The 26,371-nt window shown below is 37.6% G+C and overlaps 1 protein-coding gene across 2 annotated transcripts; it reads left to right on the forward strand.

The window, feature by feature from the left end:
- The first annotated feature begins 8,736 nt into the window (after nt 1-8,736).
- On the forward strand, nt 8,737-25,431 carry ARL14EP (ADP ribosylation factor like GTPase 14 effector protein). 2 transcript variants are annotated; one of them, XM_047692778.1, is made up of 4 exons: nt 8,737-8,870; nt 19,932-20,414; nt 22,226-22,353; nt 23,815-25,431. In XM_047692778.1, exons 2-4 carry the CDS (start codon nt 19,992-19,994, stop codon nt 24,041-24,043), a joined length of 780 nt encoding a protein of 259 aa, XP_047548734.1. In that variant the 5' UTR covers nt 8,737-8,870; nt 19,932-19,991; the 3' UTR covers nt 24,044-25,431. The 2 variants fall into 2 exon arrangements, with proteins under 2 accessions (XP_047548734.1, XP_047548733.1); XM_047692777.1 differs by having other exon boundaries at nt 8,744-8,870; nt 19,851-20,414.
- The last annotated feature ends 940 nt before the right edge of the window (nt 25,432-26,371 follow it).

The following is a 26,371-nucleotide window of genomic DNA, read 5'->3' on the forward strand; positions in this document are numbered from 1 at the left end:
TTCCCTATTACTTACTGGTTGTGTAACCTTTACTAATTGTCACTTATATATTGGTTGTATAATATTACTATTTCTGGAGCTGAGTTTTATCAACCTCTAAAGGAAAAAGCTGTGCAACAGAACTGTTGGATCCTTTTCCAGTTCTAATATTTTATGATTCCAAGTGCTGTTGAATTACAAAATTTTAATGGTTTATTTCTGCTTTTTCTTTATACCATTTGGGTCATTCTCAGACATAAGCAAAGTGGTTGAAACTGTTTCTGTGATCATCAGCTTCCTTCCTTGATGTAGTGCCAAACACACTGTGGACATGCAAACGAATCTTAATTGATACAATAATGATTATGATGACAATGAAGAGCCCAGTGATTTTAATTTAAGCCAAATTCTCTCCCGGTTATATGGCTAGTATTTTGAGTAGCAGCTGTGAACAGATCTGCATTTCCTTCCCCCACGCCACCCGCACAACAGTCTGAAATCTTTGCTTCAAATGAGAAAAATCAGAAGCTAAAAATGCAGCTTCAATCTGTCCTACTGTCCAGTCAGTAAACTCCCTATATCGCATTTCTTTAAATCAATCAGCGCTTAAATATTATTGCAAGGAAAGAGGGTACAAAGTGGTGAGAGGGAAGTCAGAAGATAAAGGTTCAAATAACAACAAATCATAACTCAGGTTAATATCCATCCTTCAAGATTAGAACATAATATGTCATGAATGACAGAACATATGTGAGCTGATCACTCCAGTGTTCCCAGATATAATTGGAGGTTCATAAATAGTAGCAGGAGTAATTATAGCTACCAGTTACTGAGAGCTTACTGTGTGCCAGGTACTTTCTATATGAGTGTGTGTGTGTGTGTGTGTGTGTGTGTGTGTATTAATGAGATATATACATATACATGTGAAGGGTATTGTGATATTATAATCTATTAACAAGAAATTTATATTTGGTCTTGGTCTTCTTTTTTAGCAGGAATATAAAACCCTTGGAATTTCCTAAGTGGTCAGTGTGATAAAAGTGTCTTTTATGATTCATAACGAGCCCCTTAAACCACACCATAGTTTATGTTAATGAAGGGACTATTGAAAAGGTACAAAGTTTGGGAGGGAAATGCGGCTAGAGATTAAGCTAATCACTGGTAGCCAGTAATTTAATCAATCATATCTACTTAATGAAGCCTCCCTAAAAACCCAAAAGCACAAGGTTCAGAAAATCTCTCAGGTTGGTGAACACATGTAAGGTTCTTGGAAAATGCCGTGCCCCAGAGAGGACAGGAAAGTGCCTCTTCCTACATACCTTGTCCTGGGCATCTCTTACCTGGTGGTTCCTGTTATATCATTTTCTAATAAACTGATAATCTATTAAGTAAAATGTTTTCCTGAGTTCTGTGAGCTACTCTAGCAAATTAATTGAACCTGATTTATAGCCTGTGGCTCAGAAGCACTTATGATTAGCATCTGAAGTGGGGAAGCGGCAATCTTGGAGGACTGATCCCTTAACCTGTGGGACCTGACGCTGTCTCCCAGCTGGTGTCACAGAACTGTTGTAACTATTAGTACTAGTACAGCATCGTTTGTGTTTATAATACCTTAAACTTAGTCACCAACAGAAATCACAAATTTTTGGTATCAAATTAAAGTTGTAACAGATATCTTAAAATATTACTTATATTCATAAATATACTTTGAAATTATCATAGTTACTAGATTTGGTACTAGACTGTGCCATTTTATGCAGTTTTTAAATATATCTGCAAATTATTTTTATATGCCTCCCATCAAGAGGTAGGTACTATGTTCCTACCTCTTGAATCTGGACCAGGCCCAATGACTTGCATATAATCAATGGAATGAGGTGGGAGTGACAATACACGCCTCCAGGGGAAATGCCATAAAAGGCTCTACAGTTTTCCCCTTGCTGGAACATAAGCACTGGGAGCTCTGAGCCACTATGTAATAAATTCAGGTACCCTATGGTTAGTTACTATGCTATGAGGAAGACCAAACAAGCCTAAGTAGAGAGACCTGAAAGAGCAAGCAATTTGACCAGGCTCCAACTATTCTTGTTTTGATTGGTAGAAAAATGTGTATTACAAGGTCTCTCTACTCTGGCTGATGGGAACACAAACTATTCCCAGCCTTGTGTAAGCATCAAAAAGTGTTTGGCCTACTGCTTTTTGGCACCAGGTCTCATGGAATTTCAGTCTTCATTGCACAGACTAATACTCAGCCAAACAACAAGGGGAAGGCTATACCAGGCAGACCAACCTCTCTCTGTGCCACTTCCTCCTCTCTGATATATTCTCATGGGTTTCCCTCAATTCCCCTCTCTGTCTCCTCCATTCAGTGAAATGACTAGTTTCTGTTTAAATTTCCTCCCTATTCTGCCCTCCATGTAGTAGGCTGGAGTCATTGTAGGACTTACCGTTTTTCTCTTCTCTCAGGGATCACAATTATATATTACCTATTGTCCAATGTTTGAAAACAGTCACTTCATACATTATGCCCAATTTTCTAGCTGTTTCCAGGGGGAAGGCAATTCTGCACAAGCAGAAGTTCAAATATAACTGTTAAACCTTACATAAAAAACTGAATTATGCTGTCTTAAATTCATCTTCAAAAGTGCAAACAAAAAGCCCCTCATACTGTATTATTAATAGCAAATATTCTCAAAAATGTTCTCTATGGTTGCTGTTATCATCTCTAATTTCCCATTCTTTACCTGGGTATATTCTGATTTCCTCACTGAAAGAGTTCTTATCACGCTATCTATGATAACCCTTATTACTATAGCTAAAGATTATGCTTCAGTTCTTTTCTTACTTGACCTTCTACAACTGTGATACCCAATATGGTAGCCACTAGCCACATGTAGCTACTGAGTACCTGAATTGTGGCGAATTCAAATTAAGAGGTGCTGGAGGTATGAAAGGAACACCAGAGTTCTAGGACTTTGTATGGAAAAAGGATATAACATACCATATTAATTTTATATGAATTACATGTCCAAATGTTCTAGATATAATCAGTTAAACAAAATAGTTTTAAAATTATTTTCACCTGCTTCTTCTTACATTCGTAATACTGCAACTAGAAAAATGTGACTCTCATTGACTTCTCACGACCAGTACTGTTTTATAGCAACCTCTTGTACTAATAAAACCCCTGCTTTCAACTCTCTCCTTCCATAGTTTTGGGGACTCTGCTCTTCCCTAGTTTTCCTGCTACCTCACTGTCTACTTCTCAGACCTCTCTTCTGAGACCTAAAACTACTGTTCTCAAATTTTGGCATGCCGCAAGATCACTTAATTGCCTGCCAAAAATGCAGATTCTTAGAATTTATCTGCAGAGATTCTAATCTAACCTGGTATAAACCTTTCTTATTAAGAAGATTCTCAATTTTGTTCTCATCTTCTGTTTTTTTTTCCAGCTGCTTACTGCATATCTTGGGGATGTCTCAAACTTAACATATCTAACATTTATTTCTTTGTCTCTATTTTCCCTAACCCTTTGTCCTCTTAGTTACCCAAGCTAGAACCCTAAAATCATTCTCTCCTTCTTCCTCATATCTACATCTAATCAGTTATAAAATCCAACTAAATCTAATTGCTTAACCTCTATCCTCTTTATGCTTTCTTAAATCCCTTACTTCTTCTCAATCTTGACATTATTGATATCACAACAGTTCTTTGTTGTGAGGGATTGTCTTGTGCATTGTAGGATGGTTAGAAGTTTCCCAGTCTTTACCCCAGGAGTTATCAGTAGCACCCCCTAGCTTGAACAATCAAAAAGGTCTCCACACATTACCAAATGTCTTGGGGACGTCATAGGAATTACCTTCTCTCTCTCTCTTTTTTTTTTAATAGATTCTTTTTTTTTTAAGATTTTATTTATTTATTTGACAGAGATCACAAGTAGGCAGAGAGGCAGGCAGAGAGAGAGAAGGAAGCAGACTCCCTGCGGAGTAGAGAGCCTGATGCAGGGCTCGATCCCAGGACCCAGGATCATGACCTGAGCCAAAAGCAGAGGCTTTAACCCACTGAGCCACCCAGGCGCCCCTAGGAATCACCTTCTAACCCCACAGAGCCACTGCCTTGGTTGATTGAGGCGTTCATTATTAATCACATGCATTAGGGCAAGAGATTCCATCTGGCCCTCCTGCCCAGGACTGGACCTCTTCCCTATTTCCCACTCTCCTAATAGTTTCGCAGTTTTCTTCAGTATAAAATCTAGTATTTCTAATATGCAACAAAGGAGGTATTATCTGTCCTCTACTTACCTCTCCAGCTTCCCACTCCAATTATCCTGAATTCCTCACAGTTTCCTTAAGGATGGAAGAAAGTCATAAAAAGTGTTAGAAGAAGTGTTAAGCACACTAGTAGCTTATGAGATAAATGCAAAACTCCTGGGATGTTTTATATATAGAATATGAGTAACTATATACTTTGTGAAACATAGGCAGAATTGTGTTAAATATACCTAGTAAGTTTGTAAACTATAAGGCATGCCAAAGTTAAATAAAAAACATGATGGGAGAGGGTCATTGATAGTCAAAAAGGATAAAAAAAGCTAAGGTATGAGTAACTGTGCCATCTCTGGGCTGAAAGCTTTGTCAGCCCTAAATTAGCTACCCATGACACCTAGTATAGTTTCATATGTATGTGCTCTATCCAAGAAATGCAAATAAAATCAGCGCTCTGTTCATCAAACTAACTAGTAGGCTCTGATTGTGGTCAGGCATGTTTCCCTGCATAGACAACAGAGCAGGGTGTGCCACTAGCCCAAAGCACTTTCCACATGTGGGCCTCCTTGGTAGGATCTTAACTCTAGTCCTCACAAGCATATCATCAGTGGAAAAGGCTAATGTGGCAGACAGAACATAGGAGTATCGCATAACTCATGATTCAGGTGATGTTGTCCTTCCACTTGCTTGCACCCTAAGTGTGTCGACTTACTCCAATTATTTCCCTTGCTTCTCACTGGGTATTTAAATTGATTCAATAAACCAAGTTATTCAAGCATCTTAATTTGGTCTGTAAGCCTTCTGTTTCATTAACACTAGGATAGCTTAACTAGTACTGTACTTGGAGACCACCAGTGTATCAAGTTGTTTTTCCATATGACAGCTCAATTCAACCATTAATCTCCCCACTGAATGCCCCTGATTTCATGCCTCTCATTTTATCCTGTTCATATCCTTGTGTTTCTATTATGACATTTATCACACCACACTGTGATAAACTGTTTACTCCTCTGTCTCTAGTCTGAGTTCTTTCAAAGCAGAGATAAATTTTATTCTCTTTGTTTCATTATTTCTTAGCAAAGTACCAGCCACAAAGTAACAAAAGAATGATTGAATGTGATCTCCTTCAGACACAGTCAAGGGGATTGTCCCTTGTTTTTTGCCTTTCCCATTCCCTGGTTCTAAGACTGACTTGATTTTAGTGAGCAGCAAAACCCTGCCTGGTTGCAGGGCAGAATGGAAGGCATAGGATGGACCATAGCTAGGCTCACTGCATTAAAACAACTTCATAAAATATATCTATGAAAAACCCACAGCAAGTATCATTCTCAATGGGGAAAAGCTGACAGCCATCCCTTTGAGATCAGGAACACGACAAGGATGCCCACTCTTGCCACTGTTGTTCAACATAGTACTAGAAGTCCGAGCAACAGCAGTCAGACAACAAAAAGAAATAAAAGGTATTCAAACTGGCAAAGAAGAAGTCAAACTCTCTCTCTTCACACATGACATGATACTTTATATGGAAAACCCAAAAGATTCCACCCCCAAATTACTAGAACTCATAGAGCAATTCAGTAGTGTGGCAGGATACAAAACAATGTACAGAAATCAGTTGCTTTCTTATACACTAATAATGAAAATATAGAAAGGGAAATTAGAGAATTGGTTCCATGTACTATAGCACCAGGAACTATAAGATACATTGGAATAAACCTAACCAAAGAGGTAAAGGATCTGTACTTGAGAAACTACAGAGCACTCATGAAAGAAATTGAAGAAGACATAAAAAGATGGAAAAGCACTCCATGCTCATGGATTGGAAGAATAAACATTGTTAAAATGTCTAAACTGCCCATAGCAATCTATACTTTTAATGTCATCCCGATCAAAATTTCACCAGCATTTTTCAAATTGCTGGAACAAACAATCCTGAAATTTGTATGGAACCAAAAAGACCCCGAATTGCTAAGAAAATGTTGAAAAAGAAAAACAAAGCTGGGGACATCACATTGCCTGATTTCAAGCTTTACTGCAAAACTGTGATCACTGAGACAGCATGGTACTAGCACAAAAACAGACACATAGACCAGTGGAACAGAGTAGAGAGTCCAGATATGGACCTGCAACTCTATGGTCAAATAATCTTTGAGAAAGCAGGAAAAAATATCCAGTGGAAAAAAGACAGTCTCTTCAATAAATGGTGCTGGGAAAATTGGACAGCTATGTATAGAAGAATGAAACTCGACCATTCTCTTACACTATACACAAAGATAAACTCAAAATGGATAAAAAGACCTCAACGTGATGCAGGAATCTATCAAAATCCTAGAGGAGAACATAGGCATTAAGCTCTTCGACATCAGCCACAGCAACTTCTTTCAAGATCTATCTCCAAAGGCAAAGGAAACAAAAGCAAAAATGAAGTTTTGGGACTTCATCAAGATAAAAAGCTTCTTCATAGCAAAGGAAACAGTCAACAAAACAAAGAGGCAACCCATGGAATGGGAGAAGATATTTGCAAATGACACTATAGACAAAGGGCTAATATCCAAGATCTATAAAGAACTCCTTAAACTCAATACTCAAAAAACAGATAATCATGTCAAAAAATGGGCACAAGACATGAACAGACACTTCTCCAAAGAAGATAAACAAATGGCTAACAGACACATGAAAAAATGTTCATCGTCACTAACCATCAGGGAGATTCAAATCAAAACCACATTGAAATACCACCTTACACCAGTTAGAATGACCAAAATTAACAAGATAAGAAACAACCAAGTGTTGGAGAGGATGTGGAGAAAAAGGAACCCTCTTACACTGTTGGTGGGACTACAAATTGGTAGTCACTTTGGAAAACAGTGCAGAGATTCCTTAAGAAATTAAAAATAGAGCTACCCTATGACCCTGCAATTGCCCTGTTGGGTATTTACCCCCAAAGATATAGATGTAGTGAAAAGAAGGGCCACCTGTACCCCAATGTTCATAGCAGCAATGTCCGCAATTGCCCAACTGTGGGAAGAGCCAAAATGCCCTCAACGGATGAATGGATAAGGAAGATGTGGTCCATATACACTATGGAGTATTATGCCTCCATCAGAAAGGATGAATACCCAAATTTGTATCAACATGGACAGGATTGGAGGAGATTATGCTGAATGAAATAAGTCAAGCAGAGAGAGTCAGTTATCATATGGTTTCACTTAGTTGTGGAGCATAAGGAATAACATGGAGGACATTAGGAGAAGGAAAGGAAAACTGAATTGGGGGAAAATTGGAGGGGGAGACCAAGCATGAAAGAGTGTGGACTCTGAGAAACAAACTGAGGGTTTGGGAAGGAACGGGGGTGGGAGGATGGGTGAGACTGGTGGTGGGTATTAAGGAGGGAACGTATTGCATGGGGCACTGGGTGTGGTGCAGAAACAATGAATCTTGGAACACTGAAAAAATTTTTTTTAAAAATAAAAAATTAGGGGCGCCTGGGTGGCTCAGTGGGTTAAAGCCTCTGCCTTTGGGTCAGGTCATGATCCCAGGGTCCTGGGATCCAGCCCTGCATCGGGCTCTCTGCTCAGTGGGAAGTCTGCTTCCTCCTCTCTCTCTGCCTGCCTCTCTGCCTACTTGTGATCTCTGTCAAATAAATAAATAAAATCTTAAAAAAAAAAAAACTCTCTTAAAAAAATAAAAAATAAAAAAATAAAAATAAAATAAAAAATTAAATTAATAAAATAAATCAACCTACAGAGGTGTGTTTCATATTACTCGCAAGCTGGAGTGTTGGTGTGCCTTATCTTATTTCCCTGTCTCACATTTTTCACTTGCCTCATCAAAAACACAACAGTTTGAGCGCCCCTCCCCGCACCCACACACACCTGAAAATCACTCGAGGCTGAGACCCTTCAGTCTAAGAGATTACAAGCTCTCAAGAACTCTAGATGAACAAAATCCACTTTAAAAACTGAGCACCTAAACTGTGACAGACGGTAAGGGTACACGAAATACACGGTTTCTTCCCTCACAAATGTTACAAGCATCTTCCTGGAGCCTACATTTTACTTTAAGTAATAAACATAGCTATTTTTATAGTTCATAATATAAGAGATGCATTTGGGAATACATTTCGTTTGAACAAAAGAAATCACATAAAACGTGAGACTAAATAAAGGGTCTGTTCTTGAGGTTCTTGTAACTCCTTCACCTCTCCAGGGATTAGAGGAGTGGGATGCAAAAATCTGGCCTCGCGCACGGGCGCCGACATTTGCGAACACAATCTAAGTCAGTTGAACCTGCATCTTATAAGAAATGGCCCCAGAGAGCTCCCAATTCCCTAACCTCAGAGCACACACGGAACAGACCGCTAAGTTGAGGTGGCTGATGAGGCAACCATTGCCTCACGTTGCATCTTCTGCCAATTAACGCCGCCCCGCTCTTTCCGCCCGGGAGGCGGGCCAGGCTTGGATCGCTCTAGGCTTCTCCCTCTTTATGGTAACGCTGAGCCTCTCTAGCTCTCATCCGCCTTCCTCTCAGTGGCAGCGCAGTGAGGTGAAGAAGAGCCGGCCGCCCAGTCGGCCCTACGTGAATGCGGGTGCAGCCCAAACTCCGCAGAGGAGAGCACGAGCTAAGGTGGAAGGGATGGAGGGAGGCTCTGGGAAGGGCGCGACCGGTCCGTGGGTGGGAGTGGGAGCCAGGGCCGGTTCGTGGAGATATGGAAGGAGAGGTGGGAGAGGAGGCCCAGGCACGTGAGAGCGACTTCCAGCGGCTGGCTGGGGCCTCCCGCAGCCCGCCACCCTGCAGAGCCCCCGACTTTCCCTAGTTCATCTGCGGGCCCCCTGTGTCAGGACCCAGCACAGTTTCTGTCTCATCTGTGTCCTCCGCGGGTTTGTCGCCTCTTTTCGGAAGACCGGGGGCCGGCAAAGCTATGACTTAGGCTTGCGCTGTTTACTAGAGGGTAATTACGGCCTTGAACCTAGTTCGCAGCCTGTATCGCTCCAGTTTCGTTTTTTATTTTTATTTTTATTTATTTTTTAGTGAGCATCCCCCTAGCCCTAGCTGTTCGGTTGAGGCCGGAGGCCGATCAGTGTTCATTTTCCCATCCCAGTAGGATAAATACAGTAAATGATCCTTGGATGTATATGGGAGCTTGAAACATAATGTGGCTGTCAGCTGGGGGCGTTATGCTTGTGACCACCATGCTGTTGGGGTGGGAATAATTGCAGCATCCTGCGGACCTCCTCACCCTGATTTGGAGAGATTCATCCTCCTTGGTGTGAGATTGTGGCAGTTTCAAAACGTGTATTCAAAAGACATTGTTTACGAAGTGCTGGTGTTGATGCCAGAGAAGCTACAACTGTAGAACAGGAACTGGGTGATTCCTTGACCTCACAGAGCTTAATATGTTATTGAAAGACCAACAGTACAGTTCCTCTTTTGCCTTAGGTGATGCAGAAAATATAACCATACAGCTCCTGCCTTCCCACAGCTGAGAATAGAGAAAAAGTTTTAATGCACCGGTAAATTGTTCTGCAGTCACAGAGAAAGAAGAACCTATTAATAATAGTATTTGGCTAGGGCACACCACATAGGCAAAGACGCTGGTGCTGCCCTGAAAAATAAGTTAGCATAGCCTGGCACAGAAAGGTCCGTGGGCTTTCCAAGCAGAGAAGAACCCTATAAGGTGTAAAAGAACTTTGCAGGTCATGTAGTTTGACCTAGAGTGTGCGGCATTTGAACAAGTAATGCCATGCTAGATGGTCCAGACTCTTATTTTTTAGGAAGAGATGAAAGTATTTTCAAGGGAATGATTTAGAGTTTGGTTTCACGATCACTTACTCAGCAACTATAGTGTTAAGTATTGTTTGGCAGTTTGGGCCACATCCAGAATCAGGTAGAATAAAGAGAACTTTGCTAATTTTTCTTGGTCTGGAAATAATCTCTCAGTTGTTGAAATCCCATTTCAGTTCTCTTTGGCCTTTAAAGACTAGAAGATTAAAGACAAATTACAAATTTGGAAGCCTGAAGGGTTTGCTAAATTGTTCCCCAAATGATCTGAAAGTATGCTAGACAAAGCATTAAAAAATCTGAGGGGAGTACATTAGGTAAACCTAGAGTAAATCATTAGGGCCTAATTAAGAGGAGTTCTTCATATAAAGTAAAAGTAGTGTTTGTGGGTTTTTTTTTCTTTTTTCCATTAAGCAAGTACTTGAATGGTATAACAGGCTCTGTGCTAGGCATGTAAGTAGAGCTCTAAGTTTCAGTTTCATCATGTGTAAATGGGGATGATCGTACTTCACTGTTGTCAAGATTAAAGAGATGATGTTTGTGCTCGGTGCTGTACCTGGCACTTACTAGCCTCAGGCACTTTAACCAAATATTTTAAGTGGTACTATTGACTATATTTTGGTTTGTAATTCTTTACCTTCCTTGTTGGGCCTGACTGTTGAGGATTAAAGACTATCTCTTTGGCTCTTCACCCCTTCTAGTGTCCATTCACTTGTGTGAGTAAGTTAGTATTTGAAGATAATGGGTACAAAAAGTTGACAGTTGCAAGAGGCATGACACGTATGTGTATGCCTATGACTAAAACTGCTGATTCATAAAGGAGGGACAGATGATTTTTTCCCCCATTATATAAGAGATAATCTGGGAAAATGCCTTGTAAATTTCTAAGACACTCCTGCCCCCCCCCCCCAAAAGAAAAAAAGGCATTCGTCATGAAAGGGAAAGACTCTTATTATAAGTTGACCTAAAAATTCAGCAAATTTCTTGTTTGGCTAAATTTTCTCCTAATGCTTTTTCCCACTAATTAGGAAACTGGAAAAGCTGTATTGAGGGAAACCAACATATTGGAAAATATTTTCGGAAATCTCCCTCTAAATTTTGGGAAGGAAAAAAAAACTTATCTTTCCCTGCTATGTTAGTGGCAGTGATGGCTGTGGTGTCCTGCTTCAATCCTGTAGGTGCCCTGCAATAATGTCCTAGACCTTGTGTTACTAGGAACGCTTGTTAGTGTGATTTCCTTCTATGAGCTTGCTCAGCTACATCTAGCCTGCCTGCCTTAGAGTTTGGTAATGGATAGCAAGTGATAATGGTTAAAAGCTTATTCCATAGAATCCAAATATATACATGTATAAATTTTATTTTTTTTTAAGATTTTTATTTATTTATATGAGAGAGTGAGAGGGGGAGGGAGAGAGCAAAAGTGAGGGGAAGGGCAGAGGCAGAGGGAGAAGCAGACTTCTCCACAAGCAGGAAGCCTGACAATGAGCAAGAAGCCTGACGCTGTGCTCAGTCCTAGTACCCTGAGATCATAAATCTAGCCGAAGGCAGACACTTAACTGACAGAGCTACCTAGGCGCCCCTACATGTATGCATTTTAAATTATTAAAAAACAAATTCATAGAACAGATTGGTGGTTACCAGAGGAGGGGGGTGGACAAAATGGCTGAAGGGGGTCAAAAGGTACAAACTTACAGTTATGAAATAAATAACGGGATGTAATGTAAGCATAGTGACAATAGTTAATAACACTGTGTTGCATATTTGAAAGTTGCTAAAGAAGTAAATCTTGAAAGTTCTCATCAGAAGAAAAAAATTTGTAACCATGTGGTGATGGATGTTAACGACTTATTGTGGTGATCTTTCATAATGTATGCAAATGTCGAATCATTACCTTGTACACCTGAAACTAATAATGTTACATGTAAATTATACCTCAATTTAGAAAAAAAAACAAAACTTCTTTCTTGAGCTTGCAGTGTTCAAGTCATACAAGGAACAAATAATTTTATTTACTGCCTAAGGTGGTAGAAGTAAAACAAGGGGTCTAATCTATTCCACACTTATTACCTTGTCTTTTGACTCTTCTAGTAGTGCTATAAGAATATTAAATGTTAATTTTAGAATCAGAAAACATACTATATTTAGGCACTGAATAAAATGTTGGCAACCCTAAAGCACCAGAAACCCAAAATGCAAAAAAATTTTTAGGGATTTTTTCAAATAAAAAAAAATCCAGAGTTAGTAAAGACTTTATTTGAAAGTGTTATGCACATAGGGGAAAGGGAGCTATTGCAATGGAGAGAATTCTCTGACCAAAAGATCTACCAGCATCTCAAGGGAGGAGTAAAGGTTGCTAGAACAGACACCTTGATTGGATTACAGATTCTAGAATGTTTTGCCCTGAGGCCACCTCTTTTCTGGAGGAGTTATTTTGGGCCCTGGTTGAGGGTGGACCAAAGTTCTGGGACTTGGGGGGCAGGAGAGATACTTAAAATATAGCTAACAGACGTTTTTGTTCCAGTTGGTCACTTTTGACATGCAGTTAAAATTAATAGATTTATAGGGGCGCCTCAGTAGCTCAGTTGGTTGAGCAGCAGACTTTTGGTTTCGACTCAGATCATGATCTCTGGGTTGTGAGATGGAGCCTGGAGCCCTCCATTGGCCTCCCCACTCAGAGGGGAGTTGGCTTTCCCTTTCCCTCTGTTCTCTACTGGCCCATGCGTGCTAAACTGCGTGTGGTCATGCCCTCTCTCTCTCTCCCTCTCCTTTCTCTCTCTCTCAAATAAATAAATAAATAAATCTTTAAGATAAAGATTGACAAATTTATAACTGAGGCAAAGAATCTTTCCTAGTCATCTGTAAACAAGGGGGTATCCTCAGAGTCTTTTAGAAGCCATTAGGAGAGGAATGGAAGGTTTCTTTGACCATGACTCTTAAAGAATCACGAACCCAGGTTCCAGATAAAATTAACTTCTCAAAAGGCATTTTTGCTATTTGAAATGGAAAATAAGTATACAAATAAAATTCGCCCACACCTCTAGAGGAAGCCTTAGGAGACTCAGTGACTAATTAAGTATTAGTACTTATAAATCCTACTTCACTAGGTGTAGTTGAAAAAAGTACTTGAAGACCTAGATCTCATTTTTATCATAGTAAAAATCTTCCCAAAGGTGGGGCAAAAGAACTAAATTAAACAGGTCTAAATGAATGCATTTGAGGTTTTTCATTTGTTACTGGTTTTCATCTTATCCATTTAAAAGCAGTACTTTTTTTTCTTCTTCCATGATGAATACTAAATATTTTACTGGTAAAAGTGATTAGCTAAAGCAAATTAATCTCTTGCTATGTTTAAAAGAATTTTACACACACACTAAGTTCTACAAAAAGAGGGGGCAAAAGTAAAATCATGACTGTCACACACATTGTGAAATTATCAACACACAGATTCTGTTTCCCTTACTAATGAGGGAACTGGTAAGGTGTTATAACCAGTTTAAATGACAAAAGAACAGACCTATTTCTTGATCAGGAATATTAAAATAAATGAGCACATGGAGACAAAATGGTCTTCTACAGTGGGCCAGGGAATCCATTGAAACTCCATTAGACAGAAGTTACAAGAATATAGACAGGAATCGCATTCGCCTTGCTAACCTTTACAGTTGTCGACTCTAAAATAGTGGAAGCAAGGCAGTGGAAGACCCAGAGCTCTTGTAATCAGAACGTGAAAACGTTGACATCTCTGCTTTCAACAGTGCATAGTTCTCTATACATCTGTTTTATCAAATTTATGACTCTCCTCTCTTCATAACCTTCCTTAAATGTCAGACTTCCTAGAAGGCAAGTTCATGTGTGAGTGTGTATTTTCCTTTTTTTAAAAAAAAATATGCTTTACAAATATGGAAATGCTTGGTTAATATTCTCTTAACTGAATTACCTAAAGCAGTGGATCTCAAACTAATATGCTTACCTATAACCTGGGGATTTTTTTTTTTTTTTTTTAATATGGATCCTGATTCAGTAGGTCTAGGGTCCATACCGAGTTTCTTCTTTTCTAATAGGTTCCCAGCTGATTGTGAAGTACTGGTTCTTGGACAGTGAATAGTAGGGCATTTCTGATTGTTAATTAAGAAAGGTGTTAGATTAATCATTACATCATTACCTGGAGAACATTGCATCATACAGGTGAAGACAGCAAAATGAAGCTATTGGATTGTCACTTGAAGAAAATAATAAATATTAATTGTGGCCACATTGCTAGAACACAGGCCAAAGCTAGGAAAAGAAAGAAGTTGCTGGGAAACAGATCAGCAGAACTTCAGGGAAAGAAGACAGAAATAAGGACATTGAGTAATAGAAAAGGGGAGGAGCAGCCAGAGGCTGTAATTTTTAGAAGGCAGGCAGTAACCACTTAAGATCATGGCTGAAATTTTGTGCACCTTGAGCTAACCTGACTTTTCCTTTAGCCCTGCATTAGCTGTGCATGAACAAACTGCGTAATAGTAGATCAGGAAACAAACTTAACATAAGACTTTAAGCAGTAAGACTTCATTAATTCGGGTGTATACCTTTTACAATGACAGTTTTAAATGAGTGGTACAGTTGTGCCATTGAGTTTTAATCAGTGTGTAAATTTTTTTTTTTTTACTGTAACTGGAAGTTTATCTTCTGTTAGGACATTTTAATTTTAAACTGAGCAGGTCCTGTAATTTATTAGTGGGGAGTTCAGCTTTCTTTTAGCAACAAGTAAGAAGTAGGGCATAATGTGAAGCTGATACCAAAGAAACATCTCTACTTACTGGAAATGCAAAAAATGCATAGTAAATGAGGTTGCCAAATTTAGCAAATAATACGGGGTGTGCATTTAAATTTGAAATTCAGACAAATACCAAATTACTTTTTAGCAGTATTTGGGATACAATTAAATATATGCATTATCTAAAATTCATATTTAACTGAGCATACTGTATTTTACCCCTGCTCTAATAGTAAATTTACTCTAACAGTGAGACCTGAGGGATGGCTGCTAATAAAATGGTATTGTGCAATAGTTTAATTCCTTCAAGTGTTCCTCCGAAAGTTCTAGTACTCAAAAGTATGCCAAGAGCTCAAAATAGTTGGAAGCACCTGTTTACCAGAAGAGGATGTTTTCAAGGACTGATAGGGTCATGGTTAAGTTGAATTAAAAACACATTTAACACTGTACTCTCCAACTAGGAGTGCAGGTTCATAGTGGTTTAAGGTTAATAAAAGAATTTATGCTGTTGTGGAAGATGTCCAAGCAAGTACTTATCAGAAAAAAGTGATTTAGTAGGAGTTGAATCATATTTCTGATTTTAGAAGGGAGATCACTTAAGTACACTGGCACAACTTAGAGTCTTGCTAATAAAATAAACTCTCATGAACTATGTAGTAATTTAGACAAGATAAAAGGAAAGTAAACACATGAACAATTGCTTACTTGGTCTTTAGAGATTGCACTATTTCAGTGATACTGCAGTATACGTTCACTGGAATCCCTTCAAAATGTCACTAAATTGGGCGCCTGGGTTGTGACTTTTTTATACATATTTGTGGATTCTGTATACTAAATTGTTTTTATGAATTTTTTGCCTATGTTCACAAGGAATTTTGGTCTTTTTAATTTTTATTTATTTATTTACTTATTTATTTCCTGTTTTGGAATGTCCTTGGTCTTGTATCAAGGTAATGCCTGCCTCAAATAAAATAAGTTGAGAATGGAGAAAAAAAAAAAAAGATAAAAGGAAACTAAAGGAACAGATTTCCCAGTAGCCAAGGAAAAGAATTCCCTAATGGGTAAAAATGTATTAATTCAATGGACAAACAGAATTTCTAAAACCATTTTCTAAGTTCCTAGATGCTTTTCCTATTAAATATGGTCAGGGTAGTCCAAGTCTTTGAATGCTTAGAAATAATTTTATGTTCAGAAAATCAGTGGCTACAAATTGGTGATAGTTACTACAAATGTAAGGAATCAAGCATCAATGAGAGAGAAAACATTAGGAGTTTCCATAATGTGCTAAGGAGGTTGTTAATCAAGTTTCTTTCCTTGTGTTGATTGTTAAGGTCAGAGCCAGATTTCTGTCCCGTGTCTGTTATAGTACAGTACAGCATAGTTTGTTGTTTTATAACTGTATCTCTGGCTTCCTCTTTTCTATTCCTTCATTTATTTTAACCCACATTTCTGTTAAAAGAAATTTAATTATTTGTATAATACAAGCTATTTTATCTGATGCACTAGACACCATTACTGGAAAGTTAAATTTTAAAAGTTGGTTGAAATAGAATAAAAATATATAAATATGCTCCATCTTAATTAGCTTTTAAACATTTTAAGTTAAAAATGTTCAGTGACATTTTGTACTTTAGATTGTATTCTATTTTTTAACTTTTTAAATATAGTATTTTAACTGAGAACAGATATATATGTGTTCACTATTTTTTATTACATGAGACCGGAGTCATCTTTGTATGTGGTTTTATATGATTCTGGTTTGTTTTTGTCTTTGTTTTTGTTTTTTGAAGAAAACGCTGGGAAGTATCTAAGCTTTCTAACCAGTTTTTGGTTTTTTTTTTTTTAAATATGGAGCAAAGTTTAAAAGAACACTTGCAAAATAGCAGAATCCTAGCTATTTCAGCACTTGCCACCACCCAGATTTCAGTGGTTCACATATATTTTCAATACTTTTTTTCCTACTGACTTGTATTTGTGACTTTTTCCTTAAGAATTCAACTAAGTTGGGGCGCCTGGGTGGCTCAGTGGGTTGAGCCTCCGCCTTCGGCTCAGGTCACGGTCCCGGGGTCCTGGGATGGAGCCCCACATCTGGATCTCTGCTCAGTGGGGAGCCTGCTCCCCCCCCCCCGCCTGCCTCTCAGCCTACTTGTGATTTCTGTCTGTCAAATGAATAAATAAAATCTTTTAAAAAAAAGGAATTCAACTAAGTTTTTGTATTTGCTTTGAAAAATATTTATGAAAATTTTCAGATGGAAAGTACAGAAAATAATGAAAACACTGTGTACATGCCTTCAATTTAATCTTTCATAAATGTCTTTTTTAAAAGTTTCCTTCCTTCTTAGAAATATGTATACCATAGGGGCACCTGGGTGGCTCAGTGGGTTAAAGCCTCTGCTTTAGCTTCAGCTCCGGTCATGATCTCAGGGTCCTGGGATAGAGCCCCACATTGGGCTTTCTGCTCAGCAGGGAGCCTGCTTCCCTCTCTCTTCTCTGCTTGCCTCTCAGCCTACTTGTGATCTCTGTCTGTCAAATAAATAAATAAAATCTTTAAAATTAAAAAAAAGGAAAGAAATATGTATACCACAAAATTGTTATTTATTACTCAAGTATATTTTAGCATGATTCTTATTTTCATCTATAAACCATGTATGCTATTTTGTGTGTTTAAAATTTTACATAAATGTATTCTTTTACAACTTTTTCACTTAAGATTACCTTTAAGATTTATCCATGGTGATTCTTATAATTCCTGTGGTTAACTGTCCTGTAGGAGTGTTGAGTAACCTATGGTTTCTCGTCCCTAAAATTAGGTAATTTCCAACTTTTCACTGTCAAAGACAGTAAATGCTCAAATATAAATGCACAGTGCTCAAAAACAATAAATACACAAAAGTCCTTGTGCTCTTTTGGGACATTTGGTTTTTTGGCAGACATCTAGACCAGAAAGTGCAAGATCCTGGGATGTAGACTTGTTTAATTTTGTGAGAAATTGCCAAAAAGACTCTGAAGCAGTTACAGTTTACATTCCTGTCAATGTATAAGGAGCATGTACGAGTTGGCCACATTTTAACCAGCACTAGGTTATCAGATTTTTAAAATTTTGCTCAGCAAGTGTTTGAGAAATGGTATTCAGTTTGCGCCTTTTCTTTTTTTATAACTATAAAGGTTGAACATCTTTGCATGCATTTATTGGCTATTTTGTTCTCTTCCTCTGTGAATTGAGTATCTGTATTTGCTTAGATTTTTTTTTTTTTTTTTTTTTTAGATTTTATTTATTTATTTGAGAGAGAGAGAGAAAGAGGGAGAGAATCATGAGCCAGGGGGGAGGGCACAGAGGGAGAGGAGGGAAAAGCAGACTACCCGCTGAGAGGTAGCCCAAAGCGAGGCTGGATCCCAGGATCTTGGGATCATGTCCTGAGCAGAAGGCAGACCTTAGCTAACTGAGCCACCCAGGTGCCTCTGTTTGCTTAGTTTTCTAATGGGTTCTTTGTCATTTTCTTTTTTTTTTTTTTTTTAAGATTTTATTTATTTGTCAGAGAGAGAGGGAGAGAGAGCGAGCACAGGCGGACAGAATGGCAGGCAGAGGCAGAGGGAGAAGCAGGCTCCCCGCCAAGCAAGGAGCCCGATGTGGGACTCTATCCCAGGACGCTGGGATCATGACCTGAGCCAAAGGCAGCTGCTTAACCAACTGAGCCACCCAGGCGTCCCTCTTTGTCATTTTCTAATTGATCTGTAAATGTCAGAATTTTTTATGTATATTCGGGATAATAATCCTAACCATACCTTTCAAGTGTGGCTGTTTTTCCTCCATTAGAGTTATAAGGAAATGTTTAATTTTGACATATAATTAAATGTATCCATCTTTTCCTTTGGTATGTGCTTTCTTGTTTGAGACATTCTCTATCCCAATGTTGCAAAGTCTTCTATGTTTTCTTAGAAACATTAGTACAGTTTTTCTTTTCTTGTTTAATTCTTTAATCCATCTGGAGTTGATTTTTGTGAGAAAGAGATCTTAGTCTTTTTCCATGTGGTTAGCTGCTTACCCCCTAGTATTTCATTCAGTCTTTTCCCCATTAATGCACAGTACCCACTGATTTTATAAAATCACATGTCATATACTACACCAAGCCCTCATCTTTTTATGGATCTATTCGTCTATACTACTCTGCATTTGTCTATACTACTGTTATACTAAACACCACACTTTTAATTATAACAGCTTTATGGCAAATAAATACACGACTTTGTTTTCCTTCAAGACTATCTAGGGGCGCCTGGGTGGCTCAGCGGGTTAAGCCGCTGCCTTCGGCTCAGGTCATGATCTCAGAGTCCTGGGATCGAGTCCCGCATCGGGCTCTCTGCTCAGCAGGGAGCCTGCTTCCTCCTGTCTCTCTGCCTGTCTCTCTGCCTGTCTCTCTGCCTGCCTCTCTGCCTGCTTGTGATCTCTCTCTGTCAAATAAATAAATAAAATCTTTAAAAAAAAAAAAAAAAAAAAAAAAAAAGACTATCTTGACTGGATTTTTACTCATCCATATAAACCAAATGCTAAATTCCAAAGGGGAGTGGATGGAATACCTGCTGGGATTTGACTGGAATGGTACTGAATTTACAGATAAATTCCCAGGGAGTTTATATGCCTCAGTAAAATTTCCCATGATTAATTTCTACATTTATTTAGGAGATCCTTTTTGTATTTCTGTTTGATGATTTTCTCCATAAAAGTCTTGCATATCTTTTGTAGGATTGATTTTGTGAGGTCTCTTAATGTTTTAGGTTTCCAGCATCATTGTTGAATTATCTAACTAGTTTTAATAGTTCATCTGTTGAACCTTTAGTATTTTCTGTGTAGATATTTATATCATCTTTGAGTAGTACTACTTCTTCTCAATCCCTGTTAATACAATGTTCAGTGGAAGCTTTAATACAGTGTTAAATAGCAGGTATATTTTTGGAGTTCTAACTTTAGAGGGAATGCTTCTAATGTTTTATGATTAAATAATGTTTACTGTAAGCTTTTGGTGAATGTCTTTCTATTCCTCGCATGCTAAGAGTTTCTTTCTTTTAAATAGGTGTGGAATTTTATCAAATGCTTTTTCAGTTTCCCAGATAAAAATTTTGCAGCACAAATCTGACTTCAGTGTTTTCTCTAGGGCAATCAGCACATGACCTACTAGAGAGAGATCAAGGGAAATTTGCTGGAATCCAGAGTGATGGATCCATGTTCAGTTGGAGTTCAGCTTCGTACCACAAATGAGTGCCATAAAACCTACTACACTCGTCACACTGGTTTCAAGACTTTGCAAGAATTGTCATCAAATGATATGCTTTTACTTCAACTTAGGACTGGAATGACACTTTCTGGGAACAATACCATTTGCTTCCATCATGCAAAAATTTACATTGACAGATTTGAGGATTTGCAGAAGTCATGTTGTGACCCATTTAACATACACAAAAAACTAGCCAAAAAAAATTTGCATGTAATTGACTTAGATGATGCCACTTTTCTGAGTGCAAAATTTGGAAGGCAGCTTGTACCTGGTTGGAAGCTTTGTCCAAAATGTACACAGATAATCAATGGAAGTGTGGATGTTGATTCTGAAGACCGGCAGAGAAGAAAACCTGATTCGGATGTATGTATAACATTCATTTTTTTTCCTGCTGTTTTACTTTTACAGTGTGCGGTTTTGTCGAGTTGTAAAGAAATCATATTTATGTTATTATTATACTAATTATGAATTAAAGCTGGAGAGGTGAAAATAAATGGTGTTCTAAATATTTCTGTATACCCAGACTGGATGATAAAATAAGCTTGAGAATGGAAGAGAATGGAATAGCATATTATGTCCAAGACTCCAGCTGTAACTCCTAGGGCTAAGATGTTGGGGGTGGCTTTTAGAACATTCTGGTAAAGCCAGAACTTAATTGTTATCTTAGTTTCTTTTCTAATACCAAAGTAACTCAGTGAGACCTGCCAGCCAGTGAGGATCTGTATAGCAAAATGAATTCCCCTTTTATATGAAGGACTTAAAAATGACTGCTTTAAAATGAACACCAGAGAAGTGATTTGCAATAATTGTTTCTTCAACCTTTCTTTCTCCTTTGGCACTAATACCATTCTTGTTTGGGTTTTTTAGATGCTTGTGAGTTTCCATTGCTTCTAGCTCTGAGTTCTTACTTGCTAATTTAAGAACTCCCTATGGTCAAAAAGCATACATTTTTACATTGTAAATACTAAATATTTATAACTCCCTTTTTCACATGCCTACGTTCAGATTATTTAACTATATGAGGAAAAAACATTTCATAAAGCTATCTTTGGTGTAGAACAAAGACAAGTCTATCAAAGGAGCACTTCTCAAAATTTCTACTTAAAACGAATTTATAATTCTTGCTGCTGGGATAGTTTTCTCAATTTCCTCCTTTTCATTATATTAATAAACCAAATTAAAAGATAATTAAAATTTTAAATTATATGTAGTGCTTCCCTTTTGTTCTCCCCTCAGAGGGCATATATCTCTAGGACCCAGTGTTCTCTTGCAGTTCATATTAGGTTCTTGCTGCTGTCACTTTAGAGTTTTGTCCATTTCATTTATTTGTTGCGCTTGTGGAATATATCACATAAACTTTTTTTCCCCAAATAATGAATCATTAATTCATTATATATATGTATAATATTATAGAATATTATATATATATAAATATTTATTTATATATTATTTATGACACATATAGAATTCATTATAATAATGATGGTTAAATCCCTAACTACCAAAATTTTGTTTTACCAAAGCTTTTTAAAAAGATGATAATACTATTTCAGGACTTGAAACCATATTACCTCTCTGCTTTTAAAAATATATAAAATAAAAATTAAAAAATTAAATTAAAAAATTAAAATTAAAAATATATAAAGTAGAACCTTTCCTTAAGAACTCAAGATCATATTAGGAACCTCAGTTTTGTTTTTGTTTTGTTTTTTTAAAAGATTTAGTATTTTTTAAGTAACTTCCAGACCCAACATAGGGCTCGAACTCAGCACCCCAAGATCATGAGTCATACATATATACTCCACTACATATACTCCACTGCCAGGTGCCCCAGGAACCTCAGCATTATGCCAATGGGTTATAAAGCAGTTTTTCTATGTTTTCTCCCATCTCAGCAACAGCCATTGCAGTTTTTACCATGCCTGTTGCCCACCCCGATATGCCAGAGACTAAAATTAGGTAATGAAAATATTACAATTAAATTAACCCATAAACTTCAGTCTAGGGCTGTATAAAGATTGCACTTGGTCTCTAAAACCTTTTTCTTATTTTTTTGTGAATTCCAGACCGTCCTTCAGGTTAAGGAATAATCTGGATTAACATTAAGTTAAATATTAATCTCTTCATGGTAGGTTGTCAAGATTTGAGTTGGTAATTTGTTTACCTTTATTCAGGGAAGAACTGCAAAAGCTTTGAGGTCATTGCAGTTTGCAAACCCAGGAAAGCAAACTGAATTTGCTCCAGAAACTGGTAAAAGAGAAAAAAGAAGGCTCACAAAAAATGCAACTGCTGGTTCTGACAGGTAGGCTCTGTGTTCACTGAAGACCTATTAACTTGCTGCTTCAAGTGAAGTTGTATTGCTTCACTATTTTAAGTTTTGAATTTTCTGGGTAGATGTTTTAAATTAGATGATCTGGGATTAGTAAGAATCTCTAAGGACTACATAAAAATCAAGGCATCCCTTTCAAATCTAAAAATTTATTTCTAAGAAAGAGTCAGTGAAGTGAACAAGTTAACATTTTTGGCATGAGAATTCAAATTTAAACATATTACACCTAAAATAGTTTTTTAAAAGTATTGGTTTTATATAATTAGTATATCACTTCTCTATGGGTGGCAGCCAAAAAGTCAATCTTAGAGGAATTCAGGGTTGTTTTTTATTTTTTTATTTTTTATTTTTATTTATTTTTTTTTTATTTGACAGACAGAGATCACAAGTAGGCAGAGAGGCAGGCAGAGAGAGAGGGGGAAGCAGGCTCCCTGCGGAGCAGAGAGCCCGACGCGGGGCTCGATCCCAGGACCCTGGGATCATGACCTGAGCCGAAGGCAGAGACTTTAACCCACTGAGCCACCCAGGCGCCCGTTTTTTATTTTTTACATGTCTAAAATAGAAACAGTTATGGTACAGTCAACAGAATGATTGAGAAAACTAAATTGTTTAGAATATGACTTTTTTTTTAAAGATTTTTTTTTTTTATTTATTTATTGGACAGAGAGAGAGAGATCACAAGTAGGCAGAGAGGCAGGCAGAGAGAGAGGAGGAAGCAGGCTCCCCGCTGAGCAGAGAGCCTGATGCGGGGCTCAATCCCAGCACCCTGGGATCACGACCTGAGCTGAAGGCAGAGGCTTAATCCACTGAGCCACCCAGGCGCCCCAGAATATGACTTTTTAAATTGAACATTTCTAAAGCACAGGTTGACAAAGAAATGTTAGTACAATCATTCAGAATTATTTTCTACATATGCCATTTATTCCATCTGTTAAGGTTTTCCACTGAGTCATTTAATTGTTTTTAAGACATATTTGCTAGAGTCTATTAAAGAACAAGAAACAGATTAATTGCAGTATAAAAACAAGTAGGGTGATAGGAAGAGATTGGTAACCAACAGAATGTCCCACTATTAAGCTGCCGTTCTCTGTTGTTGCTATTAAGGTAAGGGGAAAATACTTCAAACAAATATATTTTTTGGAAATGGTAAAGGAATGGACTGAGTTGACTTTTAAATGGACTTCTAGAGGCATATTCAGGCTTCTTGGATTTGTCTCCACACTTTAGAATGAGGTCTCTTCTCACAACAGAGTTCATTTACTACAAATTATAGAGTAGGCTTGAGTCTGGTAAGTTATATACTAGTTTTGCAGGACATCATCCCTAATTCAAAATATTACACCTTAAATTTGTTTTCATTACCTTATTTTCAAAAACATATTCAAAAATAATGTGTTTGCGATGTATAATTCAATCTTGTGTTTTATTTTACAGACAAGTGATACCAGCGAAGAGTAAGGTCTATGATAGCCAGGGTCTCCTAATTTTCAGTGGGATGGACCTTTGTGACTGCCTCGATGAAGACTGTTTAGGATGTTTCTATGCTTGTCCTGCCTGTGGTTCCACCAAATGTGGAGCTGAATGCCGCTGTGACCGCAAGTGGCTATATGAGCAAATCGAAATCGAAGGAGGAGAAATCATTCATAACAAACATGCTGGATAATTTGTGGTATCAAATTATGGGCTCTTTAAAGATGTCTTCTCTATTTCTAAAACTCTATCATCCTAAGATAATTAAAGTTGATTGCCAAATGACAGAGAATTTGAAAAGCACCTCAACATACACTCACTGGGCACTAAAGTTGCATTTAGGGTGCTTTAAGATTCATTATCTGATGTAAATTTAGATGGGCTATTCCTCAGCAGTCCTCTTTAAGCCTGTCTGGGTCAATGTTAACAAGGAGGCAAAGACCGTCCTCCATTAGCACAGCTCAAATTTCAGTTAGCACGGTCTGTACTGTGAGCAGTTAGGTGAAGTACAGACTTCCCTGATAGCCCTTTGGTCCAAGGATCATTATGTAACAGACGTGCTTCATCATCACTGACCAATCACAGTACTTCTCTCAAATTCTGCTGGTGATTGGTTACTGCACATCTGTCATTCAGTGCACTCACAGCAAAGTATGTGGTTGTGTTGTCCTCTTATCACCCATGTGACATTTTACAAAAGTAGATCATCAAAAGAACTGGCCAACAAAGATAAAAATGAGTGAAGAAATGAAAAATGGTAATGCTAGATGTGAGATTTGAACTGAATGGTAAGTGGAGTTACGGAAGAAATCACTGATGGGAATGTTGAGTCTCAGTATGCAGCTGAGGGGACCTCATGGAGACCAGCTTCATGTAATAAGGAAATTGGTTGTGACGAGAAGGTTGAATAGGTCCCAGAGGAATTGATGGTAAAAACTTCACATTAAAGAAGATTAGTTATTTTGCAGCATTGAAAGTACAAATGATAAAATGGTGGAAACTGATCCAAACTTGAATATGACAGTTCGCAATGGCATAGAATAGATGCTTACTTAGTATCCTAAGTTAACAAAAAGGCAAGTACTGTTCAAACCCCTTTTGATTAGTTTTTTACAGTGAAATAATACTTTCTCAATGTTTCTGATGTTTTAAATTACAGTATACTAACACTTTTTTACAGTGTTTTCAGGGTTTTTTTGTTTATAACTGAGTGAGTTTTTAATATTTTGACAGATTTTTTAAAGGTCACAGAATATTTTCCCCCATTGATTATTAAAATTGCTTTGAATGGCTGTTTTTTATGGTCCTGCACTATTATGCAAGCTAAGGACTGTAGCTGAGAACAGTGTCCACCCACTACAGGAAAAGTTAATTCTGATAAAACTAGGTGGTTGATTAAAAGTATTTTGGAAATAATCTACATATCTAAATGCTAAAATTTATCTCACAATTTACCCTTAAAAAAAAAAAGCCTTAGTATTGTAAACCTTTCATTGTTTAGACCATACGTTCTTGGTAAAAGTTTGTTCTTGATGGAAAAATCTCATTCTTTGTATAAAGCACGGATAGCATAGATGTACATATAATACATAAATAGGGATACATTGTATTGGTGGTATTAAAGTTTTATGGGGTGGTAATTAGTATTAAAAGGCCCGAAAGCTTTAAGGGAGTAATAATGAGGGGAAAAAGTTAGAGAAACACTGGTTGAGAGAGAATATAAATTATTTGAAAATTGAATCTTAATGTACTGGTTTTTATGGGATTTGTATGGGTGCTGTTTGGAGGATGAAAGTGGGTGATAACTGGTCTTTTTTTAAAATAATTTTTTTTTTAAGATTTTATTTATTTATTTGTCAGAGAGAGAGAGCGAGCAAGAGTGAGCACAGGCAGATAGAGTGGCAGGCAGAGGCAGAGGGAGAAGCAGGCTCCCTACTGAGCAAGGAGCCCGATGTGGGACTCGATCCCAGGACTCTGGGATCATGACCTGAGCTGAAAGCAGCCGCTTAACCAACTGAGCCACCCAGGCGTCCCAACTGGTCTTTTTTTAAGCAGTTACCTATCTGTCTAAAATCTTACCATCTAGGACATTGCCACTAAACTAGGTTTTTGCTTGGTTTTCCCTATATTAGAGTACTTTAATCAGATGAACTTTTAGCAGTTTGAAATACCTACTAGCCATTGAAACGAAATTTATACGACCAGTTTGATTAAATTGACTAGTAGAGGTTTATTTTTACTCCTGTATGCTTCTGGTATCTGTTTACTTTGATGGAATGCCATTTTGAACCATGAAATTGTAATTAAGTTACAGTTGTCACTGGCCTAGTTATCAGAAGTATTGTTAGTATCAATTCACATTTCAAAAGAGCACTGGCAAAAAGAATATTTTGGCTTTATATACTTAAATCAGATGCTAGATTTTTTTTTCTGAATTAAGGAAAAATTTTGTTATAGAGGATACACAGACTTCTAATTTTATCTTGAGAATAAAATTAGAGAAGCTTGTCTCTAATGAACT

Source organism: Lutra lutra, chromosome 10, assembly GCF_902655055.1.
Source record: "Lutra lutra chromosome 10, mLutLut1.2, whole genome shotgun sequence".
NCBI lineage: Eukaryota > Metazoa > Chordata > Mammalia > Carnivora > Mustelidae > Lutra > Lutra lutra.